The 21,144-nt window shown below is 40.4% G+C and overlaps 1 protein-coding gene across 4 annotated transcripts in view; it reads left to right on the top strand.

The window, feature by feature from the left end:
• Positions 1 to 21,144, top strand: part of Atp8a1 (ATPase phospholipid transporting 8A1) — a 230,835-nt gene that overhangs the window by 78,795 nt on the left and 130,896 nt on the right. For all 4 annotated transcript variants that reach the window (XM_028765216.1, XM_028765213.1, XM_028765215.1 and 1 more), the window contains 4 exons: positions 180 to 257; positions 1,433 to 1,521; positions 17,859 to 17,931; positions 19,844 to 19,949. In XM_028765216.1, coding sequence (XP_028621049.1) covers positions 180 to 257; positions 1,433 to 1,521; positions 17,859 to 17,931; positions 19,844 to 19,949 — 346 coding nt within the window. The remainder of the gene's footprint in view (positions 1 to 179; positions 258 to 1,432; positions 1,522 to 17,858; positions 17,932 to 19,843; positions 19,950 to 21,144) is intronic.

The following is a 21,144-nucleotide window of genomic DNA, read 5'->3' as shown; positions in this document are numbered from 1 at the left end:
TGCATACTTTTCAGGACAGCCACACAGAATCATGTAGAGCTAGCAGGGACCTAGAGTGGTGACACGGAACTCCAGAGGCAAATGGTGGCTTGTGAGAAGTGCAAAACCCAATGTTATTTCTTTTGCTGACCCAGTCCGCCAGTCTCTTGTATTCAGTGATGTCACTTGCTTATTTGTAGGATCTTGACATGCGTTATGAGCCCACAGACACTGCAGCCATGGCTCGGACATCGAATCTGAATGAGGAACTTGGCCAGGTAAGCTCTTACGCGTGTTCAATCAGCAGTGAGATTTGGTATCATTTCTGCCTTATGCGGTGATGAAGTAGCATCTCCTCATTTTTCATTGTTTGAATAATGCACATAAATACATTTTTTGATTCACAACACACAGTGTTCATATTTAATAGTGGGGTTTTCCAACATTAAAGCAGATTTTTCTTTCAAGACGAGATACTATGCAAGCCTGGATATGCTTCTTAGTAGGTAGCCTGATTAGCCATGAAATACTGACTGCCTTTGAGTTTATAGGAATAGCAAGAGAATTGTTCACAACTTTTATCCAGAAGGAAGGAAAAGTTCATAGTGTATGAATCTAGTCAAATAGGAACTTGAATTAGTCGAATAGTTAAACAGAAATAAGAATTATAACTGACACTTCATTCATGTATACAGCCTTCCATCACTTATCCGGGGTGTATCTGAAGACTGTCGGGTGACGTCATCATTCTGTAAACATGATAAAACACACTTCCACAGGCTGATGGCTATGACCTCACTAGACAAGCGATACAGTTTTATGGCATCCACATCCTATGTGCATCCTTCATTAACTAAAGCATCCTTGGGGTGACATGTGATTACATATGTGTATTTGTAATCCATCCACAGATGCTAGCTGAAAAAGGATTTTTGTTTTCTCCTCCACCACTTTCCAACTCATGCTATTCAAATTGCATTCAGGATAGACTATACTGCCCCTTACCAATTTAGATGGTGTCTGAAGTGAGCTGCACAGCTTCTTATATTGAGATATGCTGGAGAGTCCCTACTACTGTGTATGTCTGAAAATAGTAGTGACACTTTCTGAGGAAATTCAGAATAATCTGAAGCCGATTTCTCTATGACTCTAGTTTCTCTAATCCACACTAATATACATTTATAAAGTGGTTTATCGCTAAAATATTAAAAGAGCAGGGTTGTTCTGTAAAGAATGTACTGAAAGCAATTCTGGCAGCCACTAAACCTCCACAGTACAAAATGATGACTTTTAAAGAAAGTGTAATTTAAATACATTTTCTTTCCTATAGAAAAAGTTTTCTGAGCAGGATGGATCTAGTTCATAGGTGGAGCACTTGCTTGATATGCATAGGGCCCAAGATAGACTTTTAAAAGCCTTGAAGTATTAATGAGGATTTAAAACTTGTTTGTAGGTTAAATACATATTTTCTGACAAAACCGGAACCCTGACGTGCAATGTGATGCAGTTCAAGAAATGCACCATCGCGGGCGTGGCTTACGGGTGAGCGCTTTCCCTTACCTCGGCGGACGAAGTACACATCTGATTCCATCTGATTGGAATAGTTGGAAATTCTTGTGCAAGGAGGGTTCGGGTTTTGTCTTTTCATCTAGAAGGTGGCTCTTTTTCTGTCAGGATGGTTTGTGTATTTTACAGTTGTTCTTGCTTTCCTTGGACTGTGATATCAGGTAGAGACTGACTGACAGTCTCTCAGTGTTTTCAGGTAAAGGCTGACTGACCGGTCTCATCTCTCGGGGTTTAGGGCCCCGCAAGGTCTCCATCTGGGCTTGGTGATAAGGACAAACCATTTCCCTTCACTCTGCCCTGAAGTCAGGAGGAAGTTAGGAAGTGCTGGAGGAGGCCTCAGTCAGGTCTTAAGTAACACTGCCATTGCTTTGAGGATCCTTCCACCCACCCACCCCCACCTCCCACATCCGGCTTTATCTTTAGTCAAGTCTCCGCTTTGCCGACACAAAACAATGTAAAATTCTGGGTGTGGGATGAAGGGAGGGATAAGGACATCTTCAATCTGGAGAACAGTGTCCTTCAGACTGGGTGTGGCACCCATTTAGTTTACCTTTTATTGTAGGTGTGCATACTTAAACCTTCAAAGACACCCTCCTTCTGGTGGAGTGGCCTGAGCCTTATCAGCAAATTTTGCATTTCTCCTTACCTCAGTGAGGCAAGTAAATACTTACGGATTTATCACGCTTTGCTTTAGGCTGGTCCAGCTTGCACCCACTGTTTTCATTCACACTTTAGCTTTAAGCAGTACCTTGGGGGGCAGGAGCATTAAATCTTCAACTAGATTTATTATTATCCCTGCGTGCAGTGTCTGCAAACAGGAGGGGACACCAGTAGGGCAGGAGAGAGTTTGATTCAAAAATGGTTTTAACCTGCGGATACCCTGGTTGGATGGCTTTTCCACACCGTAAAGATTTAAGAGGAACACATGACTTTCAAGTTTGCTGAGTTTGTTTGGTTTGGGTTTTTTGTTTTTTTTGTTTTGTTGTGTTGTTTCTTTATCTGAAGCCTCTTCTTCGACAAAATTGTTCTCCCCCAGTCTCCCCAGAGTTGTCTCTGGAGCAGGAGAATCATAGTCACAGGAGGATCATGGTCGCATCCTCTGACATCAGTGCTTACACACGGGTACACGTGGCTAGTCCAAAGATAGGAGAGGCTCCTCTTTGTGGGTTTAATTGCCCCTGGCCATATGTGCAGAAGCAGAGCTCTTCCCTTGTGTGTGGATAGCTCCTCAAAGCACAAGTGTGTGAGGACAGGGTGGGTTTGAGCAAATGTCTGTCCTGTCAGTTAGATGGTCAAGGAAATGAATGTCCTTGTGAGAACATTTCTTAAGAACAAGGTGAAGAGTTCTACCATATCTACAGTCTATTAAGCAACCTGAATGATTCTTCTCGTTGTTGTTATTTTATTTTTATTTCGTGAGACCAGACCCTTGATTAGTGTAAGCAAATGAAGATTCTTAAAAACAAGCTGTGTCCATACTGACTACACAGTCTTGTCGGTAGTTCACATGGCAGGTTTTGTTTACAAATGGAGTCTGAGATGTCCTCATGTGACCTTAAACAATTCCCTTTCAGATGTTCTTAGCTCTGTGGGACTCAAGAAAGAGGAACACCAGACAATCTCTAGGGACCCGTGTAGTTTTAGCTAGTCTTCTGTATCCAGTGATTTTGTAGGGATAGAATGTTTAACACCAATGCTTCATTCAGAATTTAATTTTAATAAAGACTCTCTCATCTTTGCCTCAAATTTTTCCTTTTTGAATTTCATGACAGACAACGAAATTCCAAGACTTATACACAGTTGTCAGCAATGACTGTTTCACAGAAATCAGTTTTGTCATAGGGATGCCTCTGTTTAAACTTACTGGGTTTTTTTTTTTACCCCCTTAGATCATCTTATGGGGAAGTTGTAATTAAATATAAATAAAGTTATATTTGTAAATTCATCTTGCTACAAACTAGAAATTACACTATTAAACCTTTAGGAGAATCTCAATGTGACAGGATACACTATGGAAATGCTGGTGTTTATCACAGTCAGTTGCATATCTGCAATAGATAAGAACTTCTCTGTTCACAAGCTAGGGTTCTCTATGCTGTGAAGATTTGAATCCTTTTTTCCTTATATCCCGTATGTTAGCAATTTAGTCTATACTAGCTCTGGGGCAGCAAGAACAGTCTATTAAACAACCCAAATGACTCTTTTTGATATTGTTATTTTATTTTTATTTCATGGGACCAGACATTTGATTAGTGAAACAAATAAGATTCTTAAAAACAAGCTGTGTCCATACTGAGTACAGTCTGTCAATAGCTTACATGGCAGGTTTTGTTTACAAATGTGTGTTTGATGGAGGATAACTAATCCTACAAACCTGAGGAGAGACTCACCAGGAAAATCTTCAGTTACCATACACCTAGCCCCAAGGACTAGATTACAGCCAGTAGGTGTGTAGGCGGGTGGCTCTTGGTTAGGTAGTGGAAACCTAATCAGGCAGAGTTTGCATGCTTCCCACTCAGAGTTCACAGTCTAACTGGGGTTAATAGATATTAATTAATTATCATACAACAGTCGTCTTGATATGAGGCAAGAGGCAGCATGAGCCTCAGATGAAACGAAGTAGTCTAATGAGTAAAGTCAAGGGTCAGTTCCTGACAGAGTGATCCGAGAGCCCAGATCTGAGAATGAATTTAAGTGAACTCCCGCGAAAATGTGACCACACTGGCATGTCTGGTCCCTGGGCCAGTAGCCAGATAGCTGGCCAACACCAGAGCTGCCAAGCTGCAATCGTGGGAACTCATACAAACAAGTTACCTGCTGCTCACCACCCTCTAGATGGTACTTAGCTTCTGCCTGGGCTGTACCAGACTCAGGGGAAGGCATTGTAACCCTGGAGCTCTGGGGCTGTTAAGCCTCGGGATTATTAAGCCTTAGGAAGCATTAGGTCCAGTGCTGGTGTGAAACCGTGAGCAGAGGCCCAATACCAATGCAAGCTGGCAGGGACCTTCTTGCCGTGTTCATTGCTTGGACAGTTACCAGCTTTCCCAGGGACAGTCCAGTCCAGGAGCTGGGACTCATACCTTGAGGGTAATCACAAGTGAGTGTCCCTGTGGCTACAGCCTGTTTCCATGACACATTGCCATAGGCTAGCCTCTTTCGTAGTAATCTAGCCTCAGATGGCCAGGGTGAGTCCTTCCTCTTAAACAGTAAACACAAGCCTTTGACAAGCAAGAGCAGTGAGCTCTGGGGATCCCTTTTGCTGTGATTGTTGTTTGTCCCTGAAGGAAACTTAATATGTTGGAGGTAGAAGACCTTGTTGTGACAGGTTCAAAGAGCGGGTAGTTATTTAGGATGTTAATGACTTCTTTAAGTTTTGAGCAGCGTATTATACTTGTCAAAAAACAATCTCCGCATTTTAAACTCTTCCTGCATATAATAGTCTAAATGAAAGTGAAAATATTGAACTATCATATGAAATAAAAGAATCAGGAAATAGAATCTACCCTGACATGTATGCCAGGTGTCCTGTGAACTGTGCCAAAGGATCCTTCCCCATGCTTCCATGGGCTAGTGGATAAAATTAAAGTAGTGATGAAAACTTTTTTTTTTTAAGGTTAAAAGCTATTTGATGGGTGGACCATTTTGAATATCAGTGGCTCCATTTAGTCAAACAAATACAGTTAACTTTTACTCTCATTAGCCTCTTAGGAAGTTACTGTGTCAAGGCAGTCAAAGCTTCCTGAAAAATATACAACAGATTTTTTTTCTGTGTGACTGTGCCCCAGGTGACTAGCATGTGTGTATCACTGAAACACATTTTTACAGTTATAAATATAAATGATGGGCTTACTACTGGCTTTATAGCATATATTTAAACAGCTAAACTTAAACATATTCATTACTAAGTTTTGACTTCTATGCATCGATCAATTCTGGGGTATGAGGTACCTTTGTATATCTACCCGATTACCATAAATCCTCATGTTCTCCCTGTACTAACTGCCATTCTTCCAGCTCCAACTAAACGTTCATTTTCTTAACTTTCTAGAAACCCGCCTCTCAGCACTTTCCTCTTCCATGGTTTTATGTTTCCAGCCTTTCTGTGATTACTTTTCCCTCTCTTTCTGTCCCTCCTCCTGAAGCCATGTCCCTGAACCTGAGGATTATGGGTGCTCGCCCGATGAATGGTAAGCTACATGGTACTTCTACTGGTCTCTTTGAAATCTTCTGATGTATTGCTTTGTATCCCTGGTCTCTGGGAGCCATCTTCACAGGTGTTGGGTGATGATGCTCTGTACTGTGTGTTAAACTCAGAGTATCCTTGATTTTTCTATCAAAATCCCTTATAAACATATTCTAAAGCTTTAAAGATTGCTGGATTCTTATATTATTTATCTATAGGGCTGTAGGGATCAATTCCAAAGTGCCTGGGAAGGAAAAACTCCTGCTGCAACAATTAAAGCTTGCATGTGTTTTTAGCTCAGCACTGCCCCCTTCTGCCACTGTGTGGATCATGCTCCCATGGACCAGATAATGCTGGTCCATGCCCAAGTGGTACAAGTTTCCTTTTATATTATTCATTATTTCTGTGTCTCTTCAGAGGCTATAAAATGAAGACTTTTAACTGTAAGGCAAAAGTGTTCTAGAACTATACCACCTACACCTTAACAGTAAATGTACTATAATTCATTTTAGATTTATTAAAGATAGCATATTTTAAGTTTAATTTCACTACTATGCGAAGCCTGTGGTTTTTTCTTTTGTCTTGTTTTACATTGAAATCCTTTCAGCCATGTATTTGCATTTTTTAATCTAGGGAAATTTAGTGTATTCTGTTACTTGTATAATTTGTCATGATTTTTGTGGCAAATAAAATTTGAAAAATGATAATTTCTTTAAAGCTAGTGATTTTAAAAATAAGGCTTCTAAAAAATATATAAAAATAAAAAAAGAAAAAAAATAAGGCTTCTTCTGTTTATCTGGACATCATGTATTTTGTGATTAAGTCATATTTCCACTTTTCATTGAACTTTAGTTACAAAATAAGTTTTCAACCTACCTGGAGTTTATTTCAGTAAATCAGAGATTTGATAAGACTTTTCAGTAAGCCTCATAACACCCGGGATTATTACAGAGGCAACTGTGTGACTCATGTGACCAGTGCCACCTACAATGCTCATTACGAAGAGTCCCATTACATTCTGACACTGATCACAGCTCCTTGGCTCTTCATGTCACTCAATGTAGTCTCCCCAAGAACACAATCAGCAGACAATCACTTTATTGTTGTTTGACTTAGCCTTGCATACATTCCTACTTCTCTGGTCCCATGACTCAGTAATTAAAGCTTTTACTGTAGACGCTCTTTGACCTGAGGTCAGGTGTCATCTGAATAAAACCCTGCTAGCTTGCTTCTTCTTCTTCTTCTTCTTTTTTTTTTTTTTTTTTGCACGTATGTGTCTTTATATGCTGCTTGCCTAAAGGACAGTTTTACCCATTTTAACACTGAAGTACTATAAAATTGATGCACACATCTCTCTAAGAGACATGATTCTGTTTTCTTAGCCTCGCTGTGTTGTTCTCCAAAGTGTTATATTTTCCCAGATCATTTAAAACATTAAACTTTGAGCAGAGGGTGTTTCATGGCACCAAGCACTGTCGGAAAGAGGGGATGTCATTTATCTTGCTCATCAATGATTTTTTTTTTCCAGAAAGTGTCTTTTGGGAAAAATCTAAGTTCAAATGAAATATACCAGCTTTTCATGAATTATGTATTTTCACTTTGTCATTGATTCTAAAAGGACACCAGGAAAGACACTTGTCCCTTTTATGGAAAAGGTGCTTTGTTTATATACTTGGGTTCTCTGTCTATACGTATAGCTTTGCAAAGGTAAATATACAGGGTTTTTTGAGGTTCCGTGCAGGGTTGTGTGGAGTGGCCATGCATATGAGCTTTGGACTCTGACCATTAATGTTCAGATCCCAACCTGTCCTTCACACAAGTCATTAACTGCCGAAGTGGACTCATTGGAAGACTGTGACCATCATTAGCCTTTAAATCAGTAGGAAACTTTAATGATTAACTAAGCTCTAACCAGAAGGCTAGTGCTGGTGGCTCTCAGTCTGCATCATATATCTGACATGACCATTTTTTCAAGTTCATAGATTTTATGTAGAGAAGTTTATAAGTAGTCTCCCCAAGAACACAAGCAGCAGACATGGGAGGGAGCCAGAGGTAACCCTGGCTTGGCCTGGTTATGAAAGGTGTGTTAGCGCCATCCCACATCTGTAGGCTTGAAGGACTTGTGTTTCTTTTGGAGCATGAAATAGCTTTGAATTTCAACTTCAGGCCCTTCCTCCTCGATTCACTTAATAGTTTTCTAACTGATTTTATTTCAGCTAAATTGCTGAGGTTGTTAAGGAGAGACAACTTAAAACACCTGCCATTTGGCAGAGTTGAGGAATGGTAGCTCGAAAGCTCATACATGACTCTATACTTTCAAAGGCCTGGGATTTGCCCGGCCTCATCTAACTGGTTTTATGTTGCTGAGAAAACCAAGATCAACCGTGGCCTTGGTGGAGCCCTGTGCTCTGCGTGTCTGACAGTGTCTCTATGCCACTGCTCCAGGAAAGAGTATGGAAGACTCTATAGCTGAAACTCCGGAAGTCATCTCCACGATGGCTGCTTTGCCTGGTATTGTGAAGTTGACTGAATGCCGTGCAGCGAGCTTGTAGCTGTCTGTTTAATGTTCTTGCTTGAAATGGCACTCACCACAAAAACGTCGAGAAATCCTACATGTGTAGATTATGTATTTATATTTGGTCCATTCTAAAGACCCTTTTAAATACACTCTTGCCATTAAAGAGTGTGTGATAACTGAAATTCCCTAAAATGTATTAATATAAATGGTTTGTATAGATTATGACTTCCCAGTGCATGGCTACTAATTCCAAAATTGGCACTGTTTTCCTGTTGTTCCCCAGAACTATCAACAAACACGGAGCCTTGGAGACTAATTCCTTTCTATTAAAAACCATTATCTAAATTGATAGTATCAATATTGGAAGGACTAGAGAGAAAATATCTGTGTAATTATAAATTATTTTTTAAAACCACATATATTCATAACCATTTTTCTCTTAAAAAAAACAACAAAACTTATTTTGGAAAGTTTAAGTATAAGCAGAACAAATAAATGTCCCCGTCAGTTATTTTAACAGGATGTGCCCTGGGCCAACTTCATCTCTCCTGTGCCTTTCTAACCTTATAATTCTGAAGCAAATCTAAATAGATAATTTTGTTTTTCCTTAACTACTTGATACAGTCACACATTGTTTTTCAAGTAAATGACAATGAGGTGACTCTCCAAAGGGATTGCTTTTGAGCTGGCCCTGTAGTCATTCAGTGGTTTTTTTTTTTTTGTATTGTTATAATATCTGCAGGTTGGACTAGTTTCTTTTCTGCTTGGTTATTTTCTTATTTCACCTAGCCTGTAATTATGTGTGGAGTGAGTGGCATTTATTTATTGTGCTGTAGAAGGTGGGCCAGCTGAAGCATTCTTTCAGGCGTTATAATAATGAGATCTAACCCATCTACATTAGCGTCAGTCTTCAAAGTAGTCCCCTTGGCAAACTCTTTATTCAGCAGTGCAGACTTTCACACAGCATTTTAGAACTCCTCTTTTGTAATTGCCTTCAGAAACCCTTGCAGTCACCCAGGAAACTGAGTCTCATTACTTTGATCAAAACCAACCATTATCTAGCCAAAACAGTGCATTTAATCACCCATTCAAACTCTTGGACTTAACTACTCTGAGTAACAACCTCATGACTAAAAATTGAATCTACCAGCAAGCCATTTTGACTCCAAACAAACAGGACCTTAATAAACCTGGAAGTACAGACTCTTTTAAGAAATGGTGCTCTGACTGCTGGGACCAGAAAGCCCCTCAGCTGAGGGAGGTCCACTGGGCTAAGGGGAAGGGGCAGCTCCTGAGTCAGAGAGGATGCTGACCAAACAGTCTTTGTATTACCCTGTTCTTTGTCTCCGAAAACTGTCTCCTGCTGCTGGAGGAGCTCTGTCTCAGGTTGCCCAGGAAATGTGGCACAGATCAGGAAGCCAACCTCTACATGGTGGCTGTAGGGTGGGCTGTGAGCTTGTCCAGGCTGATGCATTGTGCAAGTGCTATCCCAACTGCTCTTTCTTTACATCCAGTCTGTCACACAATATCTTGGGGAGCGTGTGTCAGTGGCTCGGGTTCACCTGGCCCTCAAGCCAGAGGAGACTCCAAGACAGATAGGGATGTTTTAATCCACACATGTCATAGAAGTATTAAAGAGAGACAAATACACCTTTCTCCTGGGACCAAGATGTTATCATTTGAAAGTGAATCATTTGAATAGAAAGATGAGTTCTCCCAGAGCTGGGACTCAACTTCTCTGTGATAATTGGCACAGGGTAATTAATTATTATGCAGCTTTATGTATTAGAATGTGTCCTCCACTGAAGAACTTTCTGGATCCAGCAATCCAGAAAAAAGCAGATCCCTGCTTTTTTTTTTAATTGGATATTTTATTTATTTACATTTATTGAACTGATCACGGGGTTCCCAATGGAGGAGTTAGAAGACTGAAGGAGATCCCTGCTTTTTTTTTTTTTTTACATTTACTTTGATATCTTGTTCTTTTTACATTTATTTATTTCATATATGTGAGTACAATGTTGCTGTCTTCAGACACACCAGAAAAGAGCACTGGATCCCATTACAGATGGTTGTGAGCCACCATGTGGTTGCTGGGAATTGAACTCAGGACCTCTGGAAGAGCAATCAGTGCTCTTAACCCCTGAGCCATCTCTCCAGCCTGAGATGCCTGCTTTTTAAAAGCCAAGAGTCAGCCCAGACCTTATGGGACAATGATTAGCAGTGTTTCCGTGTTTCTGTACCATTTAGCCTGACAGCATCACCTATACCAGCAGAAATCTCACTGTGGCTGCAGAGCTCTTGCCCTGCGGTCCCCATGGGTTTCTTTCCTTGGAACAACTTAAGGGAAAAAATGCCAGAAGTCTCCCATCAAAGCCTGTTCCATTTGGAAAGGTTTATGAATGGGAGAAAGCTGGGCTAGAGCAGAGGTGTGAAGGGAGGACCTGCCACCTAGTGGTCCAAGATCTAAAACACTCCTGACTCGAAGGAAGGCAAAAGGATGCAAGCCACTGTGTTAAAAATGCCAGTAGGAAATCAAGGGATTTAAAGAAAGAAATGCACAGAGCCTTGTGAATGTCTCACCAGAGAGTGAATGAGAATGGGTAGAGGCTGCCCAGGAGCGGGGTGCATTGCTGCTTAGGAGGAAGAGCCCCAGGCCCGAGTTCACATTATAGCATCCCCTAGGAAGGTTCCCTGCATGTAAGAACCAAAAGTAATCATCCAAGGACCACATCAGTCTCAGATCCAGACTTTACCCCATCCTCGAAGCTATGCAGTAAGCAAAAACTAATTCTAGAACACAAGAAGAAAGCTCATCTCTCCAGGGACCTGAGACAGGAACATATGCGGTCGTGGGAGAATGACTGGACTATAGTCAAAAGGGCTGGGAATGGCAGAAATTGGAGGGTAAGCAAGGTCCAAGAGTGACTGGCTAGCCACAGGCCTGTTTGTAGAAGGGCATGAATCTGGAGAACAGTCTACCTTTCAACCTTCGGCTAGAGGAACTTGCAGTACAACTCTTCCTGAGGAAAGATGACTCTAGACCAGTGACTCTCAACCTTCGTAATGCCGTGAGCCTTTTATACAGCTCCTCGAATTGTGGTGAACCCCAACGATGACATTATTTTTGCTGAGACTTCATAACTGTCATTTTGCCACAGTTATAATCATAGTGTAAATATCTGATATTCAGGATATCTGACATATAACCCCTGTGAAAAGGCTGTTGAACCTCTAAAGGGGTCACAACCTACATGTTAATAATAACTACTGCACTAGACTACGTGTTGAGTTTGGAGATGGAACTGAAAATAATATAGGTCCCTTCCAATCTGGCCTGAATTAAGGAACACACTTTGTCCTGGTACACTCCTGGTCAAAATGGAGTCACCTTAAAGTAGTCCTACAGGTGGCTGGATACATGTGTCATTTGACACTAGCAACAAGCTGTCACTTCATTCACACTCAGTTGCATTAAATCAAGAAAAACACTCTTCGGAACCCTTGTCTCCGCTCAGTTGCATGCATGTTCAAATTCTTCATTGTGTCCCACACAGAAAAGTTGTCTGATGACTCTGTCCTCTATCCAGATTATGAGTAAGAACAGTCGGAAAGCAAGTGAAAGGTATACATAAAACACAGAACCTGAATTCTGTCTGCTAAAACTTACCTAGAGAATTCTAATTTTCCTAAGTGGAAATATTTAGACTTGCATTGAAAGTTGTATATTTTTATCTCCTTAAGACTGAGTGCTGCTGGGCGGTGGTGGCGCACGTCTTTAATCCCAGCACTTGGGAGGCAGAGGCAGGCAGATTTCTGAGTTCGAGGCCAGCCTGGTCTACAGAGTGAGTTCCAGGACAAGCCAGGGCTACACAGAGAAACCTTGTCTTGAAAAAAAAAAAAAAAGACTGAGTGCTAAGCCAGAGACAGTGACACATGCCTACAATCCTGAAACGTATAAGGTTGAAGCAGGAGGATTACCAGAAGTTCAAAGCTAACATGGGAGACAGTACCAGGACAGCTGGAGCTGTCACAACACTGTCTTGGGAAAAAACAAAACCAAAGAAAATGCCTGTGTGTGCACCTATGTGCACGTATCCATAGCATTTTGGGTGGTTACACATACTCCCGTGTACTGGGGACATTTGTAGTGTTCCTTTGAAGTTTGTCCTGCCTACTTGGAGAGTAAAGTAGGAGCTCGCTAACCATTTCCTTTCGACTCCTCTGAACGGGCATCCTGCTCTCCCTAACCTGTTTCCTGTTCTCATTGAAATAGTGACTTTCGTAAGAAAAAAGATCTGTGTAGTCATACCATAGCTTGTGTCTTTGTTCGTGTGCATAAGGTATATATGTACATAGTGTGTACCGTTTGGGTTCATGTCGTATATGTATATATTTCAAGTGGCTATCATAGATTTTGTTACCGCTTTCAGTTTAAGTTCATTAACATAGCAATTTCAAAGGGAGTTAAAAAAAAGACTTTTTTCCTCTCTCCCCCATTTTACATACCTCAATTTCTATTTCTAAAAATAACCAATGTGACCAATTTTGAGTATATCTTTCTACTGTAGATATATTCAATAAGCTTGCATTTGTCTCATATTTTTAAAGAAAGCGCATATTGTTTGTATCAACTTTTTATCTGATACTTTTTCATACCCTGAAGAGAACTGCTCCTTCTGTACAGTGTTCTGTCCTGTGGACACCACACGTTCTTTAAGTGGTGCCTCTCTTTATTTCTGATGCTTTTACTGAAGACCTTGAGGAACCCCTAAGGGAAAGCTAGTTCCTTCTGGTCAAAAGAATGGAATCTCCCTCTGGGTGAAGACCAGCCATGGTCTCTTCCCTCAAGAGCTGACCCAGTGGGTCAGTCACCTGAAGGGTGGGTCATGCTAAAGAAATGGATGGGTAATTATTCCCTTCCTTCCCCACATGTGGGCTCCCTGTGCAGTCAAGTTGCACCCATGTAGCTATGAAGCCTGCCTTCCTGTCTGAGGCCCTACTCATAAAAGCACAACTTTCCCTATTTCTCTCTCTCTCTCTCATTCTCTCTCTCTCTCTCTCTCTCTCTCTCATATATATATATATTTGCCAAATCATACGCAAAGTATGCTTTCTCTGGTCTTTTTTTATTTCTTCTTTGTATGTGTGTGCCTGTGTGTGTGTGTGTGTGTGTGTGTGTGTGTGTGTGTATGTGTGTGTGTGCCTGTGTGTTGTCATTTTGTTTGTTTGCTTGTTTTTTGAGACAGGATCTCACTGTCTAGCTCTGGCTGTTCTGGAACTCACATGGAGACCAGGCTAGCCTCCAACTCAGAGATCAGGCTGCCTCTGCCTCCCCTGGCCTCTTACTCTTTACCAAGCTATAAGCTCGCCATCCTCAGCCTGCACCTTCATTGTAGCTGCAGAAACTCTGGCTTGCTCTCTCCATCTTGCATCTTATTCTTCCAGGGAACTACAGAGATCTACAGCTTCCTGTCCCGCCTTTTAGACACTAATAAAATTTCCTAAAGGTTTCTTCTGAGCCTGTTCTTAAATTCTTTTTTTAATGAGGCTAAGAACCCAAATGGGAGACCCCATTTTTCCCTGTGACAATATTGAAAATGTACCCTGGAGAGAATGTACATGCAACATTTGCACCAAGCACACAATTATTTTCTAGAGCAAACATTACTGAATCAAAGGATTTTAGTTTACATTTTACCCATTTTTAGGCTGGTTTAAACTCAATCCTCCTGCCTCAGTCTCCCCAGAGCCTGGATTCCACCACACTGCATCTCCAGTTGCTTTTTAAAAACTGTATGACTCAGTTTCCACTTTCACCCATGACACCTGCTTTATTCTTTTCCCACGATTCTGGCAGCACAGAGCTGACAAACCTTGTTTTTGTCAAATTCTGAGGTTTATCTTCCCTTTGTCTTGTTATGAAGCTAGCGTGAATATCTGCTCAGAGATGTCTGGTGTTTCCCTCACTGTAAGTTGTGAGTTTTGGCTTCTTGCCTGGCGGTCTGTTGTCACTGTTGATCTTGTTCTGTTGTGTTCACAAGATGTTTTTATTTTGTAGGAATTTACCTCCATCATATAAATTTGATTTTTTCTCCCCCACAACTTGCCCTGCAGCTTTTTATTTCCCTTCAGTAGTTTTTGCTCTGCAGAAATAATTATCGTTACACAGCCAGCTCTGCTAGTATCTGTGTGTTTTGTTTGGGGACTTAGACAGGACACCTTGGCCTTTCCCATGAGTGCTTTTTAACAAACTGTGTGAGATTAAGATGGAAAAGATGACTTGGCCTTATTCTGTTTTCTTTTTGATTTTCTGATTGTCTTAGTTGGAGTCGAAGTTTGAAATTTAAAAAAAAAAAATCTGTAGTCAAATGAGGTTGTAGCTCATTGGTTATATAATTGCCTAGTGTACATGAATGAATGAATGAATGAATGAATGAATGAATGAATGAATTTCTATGATGTGATTGAAAGATAGGTATTATTGATTAGGCTGGGCAGTTTCTGAGGTTTCTCTTAATGGCTGTGCTGACTCTCTATTTTTGTCTAATTGAGAAACAATGACTTATAATTTTGTGTGGCTTTAAGCTACAGGAAGGCGCACACGATGCAGGGAGCTCGGCCTGCTTCCTCCCCTTCATCTTAGCTGCTCCATGCCCTGCTTGCTGCTTACTGCAAAATGCCACCATGCCTTTGCCTTTTTATGAGCAGGGCGCTACTTGAAATTTTCTAAGGAAAAAAAAAAAGATGTGACATGTTAATGCTGGTTTTCATTTTATATGCAGGCAATATGTAAATGACATAGTTTTAAATATTTATACTTTTAGCATGGTTCTTATTTTTAAATATTGGGAGCTTCCTTTTTTTTTCTCATTTTTTTCCTTTTACGACAAGTAGGTCTTTTGTAAGACTAGGAAGTGTGGTGATGACTCTGTGCCTGGATCATCCCTAGTCAAGCTCTGGTGTGAGGGGATGAGTTAGTTGCCTGTGGTCTGCCGTGGTCTTGGTAAGGAAACCACTCAGTAAGAGGAAGTTCTTATTTAATAGTTTACATAGCGGAAGCCTTCCTTAGGGAACGCAGAATGGGATCTCTCTGTGTAAGTATTTCAATTATATATGTAAAGTTATTTAAATACTTTTGAAAGTTGGCTCAATAATGGCAACCAAATTTATGAAGTGAATGAATTCTTGGTAAGAGTAATAAGACATATTTTAAGATTTTTAAAGACTTTTGGATTTTGGAACTTCTTGAAAGGAAAAAGTATGTATATTGCACGATGTAGCTAAATATTCCCTCCTGTTTCTGCCTCCTCAGGAAATAAAAATAAACCTATGGAACAGGAGGGAATATATTTTAATAATGGGAATATTTCATAAAAGCACAAGTAGTAAACTTTTAAAATTGTTTTTTCTATTAATTGTACCTATTTTTCATTAATTAATTTATTTATTCACTTTACATTCTAATCACATCATCTGTCCCTCTTCTGGTCCCAATCTCACCCTCACAGACCCATCCCCCAACTACTCCCTCCCCTTCTCCTCAGAGAAAGGGAAGCCCCTCCATGGGCTCCAACCCACCGTGCCACATCAAGTCACAACAGCTCATGCTCTTCCACTCAGACTGTACAGCCAGATTTGGGGAAGGGGATCCAAAGGCAGGCAACAGAGTCAAAGACAGCCTCACTCCAATTGTTATCGGGGGAACCACTTGAAGACCACACAAATGCCCCTTGGTTGGTGGTTCAGTCTCTGTGAGCCCCAGTGGGCCCAGGTTAGTTGTCACTGTAGGTCTTGTGGTGTCCTAGACTTCACCCCACCCAGATCCCTCAATCCTTCCCCAACTCTTCCACAAGACTCCCTGAGCTCCACCTGACATTTGGCTGTGGGTCTCTGCATCTTTTTTCCATCTGCTGCCGGATGAAGCTAGGTTCCTGCCTGCCACCATAGTGGAGTATCATTAATAGGGTCAGGGACTGGCTGTCTCCCATGGGATGAGTCTCAAGTTCAGCCAGTCATTGGCTCGCTGTTCCCTCAGTCTCTGCTCCATCTTTATCCCTGCAGATCCTATAGGCAGGACAAATTTAAGGTCAAAGGTTTTGTGAGTGGGTTGGTGCCCCCCTTCCACTGGAATTTATTTCTACCTGGCTACAGGAGGTGGCCACTTCAGTCTCCATATCCCCTGCTTCTAAGAGTCTCAGTTAGGGTCACCTTATAGACCCCTAGTAGCCTCCCCCATCCCAGGTCTCCGGCTCATCCCAGAGATCCCCCACACCGATTTCTGTTCTCACTCCCATCCCTTTCCTCCTACTCCTGCCCTCCCCACACCTGACTCCTACCTCATTTCCCCTCCCCACCCCTTCTCCCACCCAGCTCCCTCCATCCATTCACCAAATTCATTTCTTTGGGGAAGGGGTGTGTCTTGTGTGCATATGGAGGTCAGAGGATACGGTAGAATCAGTTCTTGCCTTCCAGATGAGAGTCTCAGGGACCAAACTCAGGTTTGGCATGAAGTGCCTCTCCCCAGTGAACCATCTCATCAATCCCAATAGTAAAACTATTCTTTATAAATGATGATATTCTTAAGAGAAATGTGTTAATTTTTCTATCTACCCACTGCTAAGTCATTTAGAAGTTATTGGATTCCCATACTTAATACTAAACCAATAGGACTAGTGATGATTTTGAGAGCCCTTAACTATAACCTGCTACCAGCCGTCTTCTATAATTTTGATAATTAACAGGCCAAACATTGATATGTAAATAGAGGAAGAATAGTATTACAAACACTCATCAATTTTACCCCATCAGTTGTGGGGAGGATACTGGGTATTTTCTATTCTGCTTTCTTCTATGATCTCTTTTCCAGACTTGTGGTTTTAAAATGTGAAAGAAAGCCTTGAAACTTGACATAATAACATTGTCAAAACTCTGTAACTCAAAATTAAATTATGATTAAAAACTTCTAAATTGTAATTACTTATTTCTTGGAAAGGTTATTTTTTCCTCAGTAAATTGTAAGACTTCTATATAGGGAAAAAAAAGAAAGCTCACGTATATATTTTCAAGGTGCACTTCAAAGGTACTTTGAAGTATTTTGATATGCCTACTTAAATGATCCTTGGTTTGATTTTTTTTAATGCATGCTCATGAAATTAGAGCAATAGATAATTTAAAACAATAGATAGATTCAAAAATTAATATAGATTCTATTTGTATCAAGCAAAGTACATAATTCATTTGTTAATATAAAGACCCAGCCACAATACGAATCCCATGCAGGTTCATGGTTATTTTCCTTTCTGTCTAGGACGATATGATATGCTCCAAAGTGTTTTTTACACGTATTTATAATTGTTGACAAACTATGTAACTAGTTTACTGTTCACATTTTTGCATTTAATATGATCATTTGTGTTTGTCACTATACATAAAGAGTTCCTATGTAGCCAAAGTAAAAACAATTTTAATAGCTTTATTAATATTTAGAATATTTTTATGACAGTCATGAAATCAGTCATTTGAATATCTTGAGAGTAATCACTCGTCACTAGAAGTAGGTGAGTAGGCCTAAACCAGTGAACCAACTTTGCTTTATTTTTTCCCCTTTAGGCAAAGCTCACAGTTTGGAGATGAAAAAACCTTTAATGATCCGTCGTTGCTGGAAAATCTCCAGAATAACCATGTAAGTGACATCAGAGTGTTATTTGTCCCTAGGAGATGAGCACTAATGAATATTCTCATATTTCCTTCATGATTATTCCCCTCATATTTTTCTTTATATGATCTTTTTTTTTTAGATTTAGTTTATTTCATGTGTGCTAATGGCATAAATGCCTCCTGTGGTCAGATGCTTATATCTTTCCCTAGATTTGAAGAAGTCTCTGTTCTATTTTTATTGAGTCTATTTTCTGTTTCCCCCTAAATAGGAGAGGGGGTTGGGATATTGTTAGACTAAACAGAATTTAAATATTACTAAAACTAGAAGAAAATGGAAACGTATAAAGAGGACAGAATTGGGGAAACCTAAAGTAGGAACAAAAGCCTTGTAGATCTGACAAATAGAGAGAGAAGAGCAGACCGGTGCAGAGTGAGCTAACCTAGCTGAGCAATATAACATATGTAAATGCCAATGAAGACTCTTTTTAAAAATAGCCCAAAAAATTCAATTAAACTGAAACACAAGGTGCTATATCATCAGTCAAAATGTCTTCCTTGCTTTTAGTGTTAGAGAATGGCTCTCTTCTCCCTCAGGTATCTTATAGGTATGACTTAGCTCTGTTGGTAAGAGAGCATCTGCCCATCTTAGTACTGACTTAGAACACAGCCAGAGTATCTACTGAAGTAAACTCATACCTACAGTTCCCCAACCAGACCGTCACAACCCCTCAGGTAGGGTAACCCCGTCAGCTGCCTCAGCTTTCTGCCCAGCTCCTGGTTTGTGTCTTAACTAACAGCCCTGGAATACAAGTCACACTACCTCCCTGGCTTCCACCATCCCTCACCGAGTCTCCTGATGTGGCCCCTGCCTACATCACTACACTGCCCAGAGCAACTTTTTTTTTCTTCCTCCAGAAGCCTTCTTTCATTTTTTTCAAATCCTTCCATCTTTTCTCCTCTGGGCCCTTATTAGTTTCATGCCGTTCATCCCGGTGAAATTCTCAGTGCTTCGTTCTTCATTCGCCTAAAACTTCTTCCATATCTCTGTCTTCACCTCTCATGAACAGCCACATGACATTCGCATATTCTCTTTACACTCCTTAGCATGCTGTAAATAAACAACGCTGTCACTTATGTCCCCTCGATCTTCCTACAAGTCTAAGTAAGCTTCATGTGGCTGGGACCATCTGTGCTTTGTCCACTCTCTTAGTGTAACCAGTTTTTGTTTCCATAACCTGATTTAACCTTTTCAGTTGGTTCACTTTATAATGGGAGGTTATACGAACACGGGCACATATTATTTTTCTTTATTAACTTGAATGAAATTTCTCTCCAGAAGCCAGACACAAAGATGTTTAATATTTAGTGTCTAGGTTCTTTTCTCAGCAGATCTGAGATACCTACAGAAAGGATTGAGTCTTCAGTCTTCCTCAAGCCCCAAGAGTTGATTGTACTTAGTAATTGTTTGTGATACATACATACATACATACACGCAAGCACGCCATTATGTACTGGGTTAAGGTAGCCATTTTTGGAAAGAGGAAAGACAACATTACAGAGAGACACACATCATCACCATCCCTGTTTAAATGTTAGATGCCTGAAATTTAAATGTGGCTAGAAATTACAAACAAGCAAGTGAACATTTTACATATCTCTTCTGTCCACTAAAGACCAAATTCATCATTATCTTCTACCATTTCTATTTAGAAGCACAAAAATCATGTTAAATAAATGTTTACAGGATGAATGAGGAAGTACAAAAATGCCTAAGTTGACTTCCAAATAGGTTTCCTTCATAATAGATACTGGCTGTGATCCCACACCCCCAATGCGTCCCAGCTGTACTCTTAATAAATGACCATGAAGTAACATTTCTGCTGTTAGTGTCAGATGTTTAAATAAAAGGGGATGAATTATGTGTTTATTCCTTGCAGCCAACCGCACCTATCATCTGTGAATTTCTCACAATGATGGCCGTCTGCCACACAGCTGTACCAGAGAGAGATGGGGAGAAAATCATTTACCAGGCAGCATCACCAGGTACACAGGAAGCAGCTATGGGTCATGTCTCCTTAAAGAATGGTTCTGAAATGTGATGTTATGGATCTTAAATTTTTCAATTAAATTTAAAAATGGAACATAACCAAATTATGGTTTCATATTTTTAAAATCCTAATTAGAAACTTGACTTTCAGGATTAAGTCTCTCTCTCTCTCTCTCTCTCTCTCTCTCTCTCTCTCTCTCTCTCTCTCTGTGTGTGTGTATGTGTGTGTGTGTACGCTCATGCACACGCTAAAATATGTTGCTTTGTATATGTGATTTTCCCAAATTGAATTGTATGGAAAATTGAGTAATTAAAATATATACAAGGGAATAAAAGTATTTATATACATGTAATTGTTTCCCTTATAAATAAGAATAAATTCTTACATAATGGGCTTTGCACATAGACAGGCATGAAAAGTGGGGTTTGTTTGCCTGTGGAATACTGCTTGCTGTACATGGTTTGTTTGCCTGTGGAATACTGCTTGCTGTAAATGGTTTTGAACATAATTTGGCTCCTCTCTGTAGGAAATGGTAGGGCACCTTTCCCACATTCACTTAGGTAAGGAAAGCTTCTCACACTTCAAAGGATTCTATAGAATATTTATTAGTTATCAACGTTTGCTATTTAGGCTTGACTTTAGACTTATTTTCAGATAAAACAAGGTAAACAATACAATCTTTTAGAAAAATAATGTACTTTGTATTTCAAAACCATTTTCTAAACTCGTTTTTATGACTTGTAAGATGCATCAAATTCTTAAACCAGAGTAAGAAATATTGCTGCTTCAGATAGAGTGTGTGTGTGTCTGTCTGTCTTCTTATTCCTCTTAGCAGTGGCAGGACTTAGTAACACAGTGAGGAAAGCAGCCAACATAAACTAAAGCCTCTGTGCACTATAAGTGGTTCAGATCCCCAGGCACTGGAATTAACAGTCAGCCTTTAGCGGGGAAAGGATAATATGTAAAAAGACTTCCTGACATTTTTTGGAGAGCAGTGTTCTCAAGCATATGCTTGACGGAAGGGTCTTTTCAAGCTTCCCCTTCCAGGAGTGGGTGACTGACAGTGGATGACTGACAGTGGGTAATTGACAGTAGGTAACTGACATTGGGTAACTGACAATGGGTGACTGACTGACAGTCGGCGACTGACAGTGGGCGACTGACTGACAGTGGATGACTGACAGTGGGCG

The sequence above is a fragment of the Grammomys surdaster genome, unplaced genomic scaffold (assembly GCF_004785775.1).
Source record: "Grammomys surdaster isolate TR1022 unplaced genomic scaffold, NIH_TR_1.0 150, whole genome shotgun sequence".
NCBI classification, from domain to species: Eukaryota; Metazoa; Chordata; class Mammalia; order Rodentia; family Muridae; genus Grammomys; species Grammomys surdaster.
This window is presented reverse-complemented; position numbering and strand designations above follow the sequence as displayed.